This window comes from Procambarus clarkii, chromosome 84, assembly GCF_040958095.1.
Source record: "Procambarus clarkii isolate CNS0578487 chromosome 84, FALCON_Pclarkii_2.0, whole genome shotgun sequence".
Classification (NCBI taxonomy): domain Eukaryota; kingdom Metazoa; phylum Arthropoda; class Malacostraca; order Decapoda; family Cambaridae; genus Procambarus; species Procambarus clarkii.
The window spans coordinates 14,329,420-14,338,662 of record NC_091233.1 but is presented as its reverse complement, the minus strand read 5'-3'; the positions used below and the strand labels follow the sequence as shown (position 1 = coordinate 14,338,662).

General features: G+C 40.8%; 2 protein-coding genes across 2 annotated transcripts in view; one reads left to right on the top strand and one right to left on the bottom strand.

The window, feature by feature from the left end:
• The window catches only part of LOC138358505 (uncharacterized), a 4,523-nt gene extending 3,535 nt beyond the window's left edge, over window positions 1-988 (top strand). The window contains exon 3 of the mRNA XM_069316483.1: window positions 289-988. Coding sequence (XP_069172584.1) covers window positions 289-327 — 39 coding nt within the window. The 3' untranslated portion in view covers window positions 328-988. The remainder of the gene's footprint in view (window positions 1-288) is intronic.
• LOC138358555 (protein delta homolog 1-like) overlaps window positions 1-9,243 on the bottom strand; it is a 49,539-nt gene that overhangs the window by 13,770 nt on the left and 26,526 nt on the right. The gene's annotated exons all lie outside the window — the stretch shown is intronic.

Here is a 9,243-nt window from a genome sequence, read left to right as displayed (position 1 = left end):
GTCCAATACATTGCCTCTGATTACTGCCCTCATTTTTCTATCAGTTTGAAATTTTTTAATCCATGTTAGAAGCTTACCTGTCATCCCTCCAATATGTTCCAGTTTCCAGAACAAACTCTTATGTGGAATTCTATTGAATGCCTCTTTTAGGTCCAGATAGATGCAGTCAACCCAACCATATCTTTCCTGTAAAATTTCTGCGGCTCGATCATAGTAACTGATTAAATTTGTTACACAGGATCTTCCATTTCAAATTTTTTTATTTTTTATTTTTATTTTTTATTCCAGCACGCACAAGGAAGCTTGATGCAGATAAACTTACTTTAGGATCAGAAGGTGATAGCGATAATGCCCTGGAAAAAAATCCTGACGAGCTACAAGTGCAGCAGGTGCATAAAGTCCAAAAAGTACCGCAGGTGCAAGAAATTCAACAATTACAAAAAGTTCCGCAGGTGGAACATTTACAAAAAGTTCCGCCGGTGCAACAAGGGCTACCATTAGCAATCCTTCAGAAACAGCAAGAAGTACAAGTAGTAAAATTTGAACCACAGGGAACTACACCAGGAAAACAGTGTAGTAACAACGGAATGGGAATTTTAAAATACCTGAGGAAACAGGTAAAAAAGGACAAACAATAGAAATGGTTCCTTACACATTATTTGGTAGTTTATAGGTATTTTACTTATAATACTTTATATTATGTCTACAGTTTATAATTTAGTTTACAGTTAATTTACTTTTCAACTTCCATATCTTACATGAAGGATTTTTACTGTTTTTCATTTTTAAAACCTTATTAGTATCATTTATAGTTTAGTGTCAATTCACTTATAATACAATATATGGAATAATTTACTAAATTCATTTAACTATAATAAATTTAAATAAACATTTTTACCCCAGGATGAGTTTCAGTCACCCTACCCAAAAAATTAATGTTTCTTTATTACTAATCTTGTAAGAGGTAGCTTATTGTGCAGCCCATACTCATTCTGTGAGTGTTAGTTTATTGTGCACCCCATAGTCATCATGTCACCCAAGCCTGCTGCAGCTGCACCTGAGGGGTGGTGTAGGGAACCATTAGTGTACTATTATGATTTGAGAGAGAGAATGCTCTGTGGACAGAGCATCAATATGGCTTAAGGCATTGAGCTTTGCCTCAAGATGAAGCTTGGGCTGATCTCTGATTTGCTTCTTGGGAGTCTTCATTTACGTGCACCCCATACTCAACCACTTTGTAGTAATTAATTGTGCAACCCATACTCATCCTGTTACCAGTAGTTTGTGCAACCCATACTTATCCTGTGATCCCTATCCCTCTACTTCAAGTCCCTCAAGGGGCGCACGAATTCAGTTTGGCATACTGCATCCTGCCTTCCCATCCCTAGCTACTGACCCATCACAATATTTTATTTTATTTTATTTATATATATACAAGTAGGTACATTGGGGTTGTGAGAATACATTGAATAGTACAGTATTTACAATCTTGTAAAGCCACTAGTATGCGCAGCGTTTCAGGCAGGTCCTTAATCTAACAGATAATTTTAAGTAGGTAATTTCTATCAGAATTGATAAATGATAATAAATACATTGTTTAAATACATACATTACAAATACATACATATAAGCTCAAAAGCTTCATTGAAGGTTGTAACAGAACCCATGAGCACCACACCAGAAAAAAATACAGTTTTGATATTCCAAGAATACGACTTAATCAAACTAGAAATGCTCTACAAATCAAGGGACCCAGAATGTGGAATGATCTTCCCAACCATGTTAAAGACTGTACCTCTCTCAACCAGTTTAAGATAAAAACTAAACACTACCTAATAAATTCACTAACCTACCTTACCCCTCTATTGTCAACCCATGTCTGTTATTTTTTTTTTTTTTTAATCAACACTGTTTGTCAACCTATTGTATTTGTGCTGCTTTTTCAGTCATGTTCCCTCTTTTTTTTATCTTTATTTGTATTTGTTCTCAACACATTTTATTCTTTATGCTCAATTAGTATTAAGTTCTAGATATTAATGTTTTTCCTGCCCGAAACGCGTTGCGTAATAGTGGCTTTAGGCATTGTATGTACTAGCTCTATCTATATATCGATCCATTAATGTAACATTACTTGTATGTATGTACCTTACCTGAATAAACATATTTATTTATTTATTTATTTATTTATACAAGTTTAACTCTGGGGATATCAAAGAGATATTTATTTCTGGTGTGGTGATAATGGGTCCTATTACATCTGTCCAGGAAGAGTTTCAGAGCAGGATTTGCATTTAAGAACAGGGTTTTGTAAATGTAGTTGACACAAGAGAATTTATGGAGTGAGATTATGTTTAGCATGTTTAGGGAGTTAAACAAGGGGGCTGTGTGTTGTCTGAAAGCAGAATTTGATATTATTCTGATAGCAGATTTTTGCTGGGTGATGATGGACTTGAGGTGGTTTGCAGTGGTTTGCAGTGGTTGAACCCCATGCACAGATACCATAGTTGAGATAGGGATAGATTAGTGTATAATATAGAGAGATGAGAGCAGGGTTAGGTACATAATATCTGATTTTGGAGAGTATACCAACTGTTTTAGAGACTTTCTTAGTTATGTATTGTATGTGGGTACTGAAGTTGAGTCTCTTGTCTAAGAATAGACCAAGAAACTTTCCATCATTGTTATTGCTAATGTTTACATTGTCATCTGAAGCTGAATTGCATTTGTAGATTTGCTTCCAAATAAGATGTAGTAGGTCTTTTCTATGTTAAGTGTTAGTTTGTTGGTTGACATCCATAAGTGGACTTTTTTTAGTTCATTATTAACAACATTACAGTATTTAGTGTATGTGGGTTGGGGTTGGAGTAGATGAGTGTAGTATCATCAGCAAACAATATAGGTTTCAGAATGTTAAGAACATATACATCCTGCCTTCCCATCCCTAGCTACTGACCCATCACAATATACATCCTGCCTTCCCATCCCTAGCTACTGACCCATCACAATATACATGTAGTAGAGTGTTTTCTGTAGGCAATTTTCTAATTATACAATCATATGTTGCCCTCAGCTCTCCTATTTCATACATACTTTTTTTCTTTTGCAAGGGAGTAATTACTACATCTACATTACAATCCTCCCATGGTGGTGTAAATTTTCTCTTGGGCACAGCAATACACTCTGAAATAACATCATACTTAATAACATTAGAACATAAGGTATTCATATATGCTCTTTTCTTCATCATACATTGTTCAGTACTTCCCACCTTTTGAACTGAGAGGACCAATTCATTAGCTCCCCCACCTCTCATTAATCTAATGGCAGAAGCTACATTTATCTCTGCAATTCTATCCCCAATACTCTGCAGATTCAACTCCATCCTGATTTTCTCAATCATAGCATTTCTTGGGCATCCTAAGATAATTCTCATGGCTTCATTTTGTACCTGTGGGAGGTTGGTGCTGGGGTTACTGTGGGAGGTGTACTGTGTGAGGTTGGTGTTGGGGTTACCTGTAGGAGGTGTACTGTGGGAGGTTGGTGCTGGGGTTACCTGTGGGAGGTGTACTGTGGGAGGTTGGTGTTGTGTACTGTGGGAGGTTGGTGCTGGGGTTACCTGTGGGATGTGTACTGTGGGAGGTTGGTGTTGTGTACTGTGGGAGGTTGGTGCTGGGGTTACCTGTGGGAGGTGTACTGTGGGAGGTTGGTGTTGTGTACTGTGGGAGGTTGGTGTTGGGGTTACCTGTGGGAGGTGTACTGTGGGAGGTTGGTGCTGGGGTTACCTGTGGGATGTGTACTGTGGGAGGTTGGTGTTGTGTACTGTGGGAGGTTGGTGTTGGGGTTACTGTGGGAGGTTGGTGCTGGGGTTACTGTGGGAGGTGTACTGTGTGAGGTTGGTGTTGGGGTTACCTGTAGGAGGTGTACTGTGGGAGGTTGGTGTTGTGTACTGTGGGAGGTTGGTGTTGGGGTTACCTGTGGGAGGTGTACTGTGGGAGGTTGGTGCTGGGGTTACCTGTGGGATGTGTACTGTGGGAGGTTGGTGTTGTGTACTGTGGGAGGTTGGTGTTGGGGTTACTGTGGGAGGTTGGTGCTGGGGTTACCTGTGGGAGGTGTACTGTGGGAGGTTGGTGTTGGGGTTACCTGTGGGAGGTTGGTGTTGTGTACTGTGGGAGGTTGGTGTTGTGTACTGTGGGAGGTTGGTGCTGGGGTTACCTGTGGGATGTGTACTGTGGGAGGTTGGTGTTGTGTACTGTGGGAGGTTGGTGCTGGGGTTACCTGTGGGAGGTGTACTGTGGGAGGTTGGTGTTGTGTACTGTAGGAGGTTGGTGTTAGGGTATTCACCTAGTATATCTTGTTTCTGGGTGTACTAACCTAGTATATGTTGCGTGTGTGTGTGTATACTCACCTAGTCTCACCTAGAATATCTTGTGTGTAAGTTCTCAACTAGTACTCACCTAGTATACCTTGTATGTGTGTATTCACCTAGTATATCTTGTTTCTGGGTGTACTAACCTAGTATATGTTGCGTGTGTGTGTGTATACTCACCTAGTCTCACCTAGAATATCTTGTGTGTAAGTTCTCAACTAGTACTCACCTAGTATACCTTGTATGTGTGTATTCACCTAGTATATCTTGTTTCTGGGTGTACTAACCTAGTATATGTTGCGTGTGTGTGTGTATACTCACCTAGTCTCACCTAGAATATCTTGTGTGTAAGTTCTCAACTAGTACTCACCTAGTATACCTTGTATGTGTGTATTCACCTAGTATATCTTGTTTCTGGGTGTACTAACCTAGTATATGTTGCGTGTGTGTGTGTATACTCACCTAGTCTCACCTAGAATATCTTGTGTGTAAGTTCTCAACTAGTACTCACCTAGTATACCTTGTATGTGTGTATTCACCTAGTATATCTTGTTTCTGGGTGTACTAACCTAGTATATGTTGCGTGTGTGTGTGTATACTCACCTAGTCTCACCTAGAATATCTTGTGTGTAAGTTCTCAACTAGTACTCACCTAGTATACCTTGTATGTGTGTATTCACCTAGTATATCTTGTTTCTGGGTGTACTAACTTAGTATATGTTGCGTGTGTGTGTGTATACTCACCTAGTCTCACCTAGAATATCTTGTGTGTAAGTTCTCAACTAGTACTCACCTAGTATACCTTGTATGTGTGTATTCACCTAGTATATCTTGTTTCTGGGTGTACTAACTTAGTATATGTTGCGTGTGTGTGTATACTCACCTAGTCTCACCTAGAATATCTTGTGTGTAAGTACTCAACTAGTACTCACCTAGTATACCTTGTCAGACCTTGCCTATACCCTATACAGACCTAGTGTGTGTGTACGATCATATGTGGCATTCTTCCAAGAAAAGGAGTTAGAAATGAAACGGTATAATCAGATCCTTTTATACAACACATTGAGAAAGAATAAAGGTTAAGTGTGGTATCAGTAAGATTTACACACTAGTCCACACTTGCGTGGTGTACAATGTAAGTGGAGGCAGAGTTGGAGGGAGGGAAATGTAGTTGGTGGACCTGTGGTCAGGGTGGCTCCAGAGGTAGGGTGTCAAATTTCAGTGTTTATGGCAGGGTAAGGGAATGGTCGTCGTTGGTCTTGTGATTCAATATTTTCTTGTTGTCGCTAAGTTACACTTTTTCAGGTCTATATAGTACAATGGCCAGTCCTCATGTACCTAGTAATTATGTACCTTAAATTATGTACGTAAATTATGTAATTATGTTCATGTACCTAGTAGCTAGTAGTTATAGTGTCAGTTGGGGGTTAATGGGCCAGGCCGAGTGTGCCTGTGCCCCACAAATATCACCCTTATTGCTGACTAGTTGGTATAACGGCTTTTCCCAAACCTCTCTCTCGCCAGAATTATACTGACATGTGAATATCTTTGGCAGTTGATGAATCCTAAATATAAATAATAAATAAATAAATGTTTATTTAGGTAAGGTACATCCATACAAGAAATTTTTACAAAGATTGGTGGACTTATAGATAGATTCATACATTGCATAACTGCATGGCATAACTGGCAATCCCCTCATAGTGTTCAAGTGAGAACTGGATAAGCACCTCCAAAGGATACCCAAGTATGCCAAGTATGCTGCCCTGAGGAACACCAATGTTGATGGGTAGGGTGGGAGAAATTGAATTATTCACAGAAACATACTGGAGCCTGTCAGTGAGGTACGTAGGATTTGAGGTATTGCAGGGAATACAAGACACTGATCACTGGTCTCCCATTTGGTCCTCATTGCTTTATCTTACTATTATTGAATGTCAATAACCGTATTATGCAATTTCAATTTCTTCTATTGCTTTCTTTATTATGCACCCCATACCCATCCCGTGGGCCGTGGTGTAAAGGATTACAGAGGCACATAATCGGTTCAGGACCGGAACCCTCTAGTTCGTTTAGCTAAGCAAATAACAATGTTTGACGCTAGTTACAAAATTATTAATGTTGTATACACATGTACACACACACTCATACATACATACACATATATATATATATATATATATATATATATATATATATATATATATATATATATATATATATATATATATATATATATATATATATATAATTATACCAGTATAATCTAATAATATATACTGGTCTAATAAAATAATTATACCAGTTAATACTCTCACTCGTTGTGTTAGGATATGTTAGCTTGATAAAACTGACTGTTCATTGTTGAGAAATGTGTTAACAAACAATATATCTGACTTATCAAGACTGTAGCTTGCTTAGCAAAGAACTTTTTTTAAATTTGGGTTCAGTTTAACTACCGCTCAAGGGATGAGTAATTGGGGCATAATAAAGGAACTAAGCTGATAAAATGAAAGATGGGGGATCAGCCATTACACGTGTTAATGACTCTTGTATAGTTGTGTAGTTAAGGACATCAGGGTAAAGGGGTAATGGGCATTGTGGTTGATTGTTCTACCTGGGAATCCTCCACTGTTTTATATCTTATGTATGTATGTATGTATGTACTAACTAGAGAGAGAGAGAGAGAGAGAGAGAGAAAGAGAGAGAGAGAGAGAGAGAGAGAGAGAGAGAGAGAGAGAGAGAGAGAGAGAGAGAGAGAGAGAGAGAGAGAGAGAGAGAGAGAGAGAGAAAGAGATGAAGATCGAGACAGAGAAATAGATATAGACAGAGTCAGGGAGAGAATGTTAGACACAGAGACGTATAGATAAGGATATGCAAAGTCAGTGAGAGAATGACAGAGATAGAGCGAGGAAAGAGACAGAGAGATAGGCTGACACAGAGAATGTCAGAAACGAGGAGAGGCAGAGACAGAGGGACAGGGACAGACGGACAGGGCCAGAGGAGGGACGGGGGAACAGAGGGGGAGCAGTGGGACAGGGAGGGAGACAGGGACAGAGAGGGGGACATGGACAGAGACAGAGACAGAGGGACAGGGTCAGAGAGGGGGACCGGGGGACAGAGGGAGGAGAGGGGGGCAGGAGACCAAGAGAGAGGGGACAGAGGAGAGACAGGGACAAGGGGACAGAGATGGATAGGGGGACTGGAGGAAAGGGAGGGGGACAGATGATGGACAGCGGACAGAAAGAGTGGGCAGGGGGACAGAGAGGTACAGGGGACAGAGAGATGGACAGGGGGACATAGAGGAACAGGGGGACAGAGAGTGACAGGGGGACAGAGAGAGGAACAGGAGGACAGAGAAGAACAGGGGGACAGAGAGAGACAGGGGGGACAGAGACAGGGACAATGGGATAGAGAGGGACAGGGGGACAGAGAGATGGAAAGGGGGGACAGGGGGACAGAGAGGGGGAAAGGGATCTGGGACAGAGGACAGAAAATGTGGGCAAGGGGACAAAGTGAGGGACAGGGGACAAAGATGGACAGGGGGACAAAGATGGACAAGGGGGACAGGAGGAAAGGGGGGAGATGTATGAGGGGAAATGTTTGCGGAAGATGGAGAAGGGGTATTTAGAACGGTAAGTTAGAGAGGGGGCAACTAAGGCCCATCATTGAAAAACAAATGAGCATCATTGCAATAGCAGGAGCCACGCACATCTTTAGCCTGCGTTGTTGAGACATTGTCAATTAAGCGGTGTCCAATAGCAGTATCTTCGGTATTTAAGCGTTACCTTAAAAAATACTGGAAATATTGAAAGCTATTAATCCAGATATTAATCCCCTTGTGCAACGCACACAAGAGGCAACAGCTTCTAGCTCTACAAGCCGCAATATAAAATAGAGAATAGGCGATTGTTTTCACTCACAGTGTAATAAACCCACGGACCCACCCACCCGCTGAAGCCGTAAATGCCAAGACATTACTTCCGTTTAAAATTAAGCCGGAATAATCCTCAGGTATGTGGAGGATGTGGGAGGCCTTTGATCAACCACCGACTTCCTGCCCCGTCGACGGGGCCATCAGCCCTCAGTGTGCCCTCAGCCAAAATAATGTGAAACATGTATGTGGGTGTATTAAATATTTTAATTTATTATTTCCAAGATTTAGCTGTTAGCTCTTGGACCCCGCCTTTCTAAGCGTCGGTTGTCTAATGTACCGACTCTCGGCCTCTTTTCCTCCATCATATCTAAACAACATATATTTTTATCTAACACACTCACACATCCCCAAGATGCAGCCTTTAGCAGCTTCCTGACTTTCAGGTTCCTATTTACTGCAAGGTGAATAGAGGCATTAGTGTGTGTATGTTTGTGTCTGTGTGTGTGTGTGTATACGTGTGTGTGTGTGTGTGTGTGTATACTCACCTAGTTGTGGTTGCGGGGGGTTGAGCTCTGGCTCTTTGGTCCCACCTCTCAACTGGCAATCAACTGATGTACAGATTCCTGAGCCTACTGGGCTCTATCATATCTGCATTTGAAACTGTGTATGGAGTCAGCCTCCACCACATCACTGCCTAATGCATTCCATCTATTAACTACTCTGACACTGAAAAAGTTCTTTCTAACATCCTAGTGGTTCATTTGGGTACTAAGTTTCCACCTGTGTCCCCTTGTTCGCCTACCACCCGTGTTAAACAGTTTATCTTTATGTACCCTATCAATTGCATTTCTCGCAGCCTGTCCTCGTAACTCATGCCTCTTAGTCCTGGGACTAGCCTATTTGCATACCACTAAACTTTTTCAAGCTTCGTCTTGTGCTTTTTTTTTTTTTTTTTTTTTTTTTGAGATATATACAAGAGTTGTTATATTCTTGTACAGCC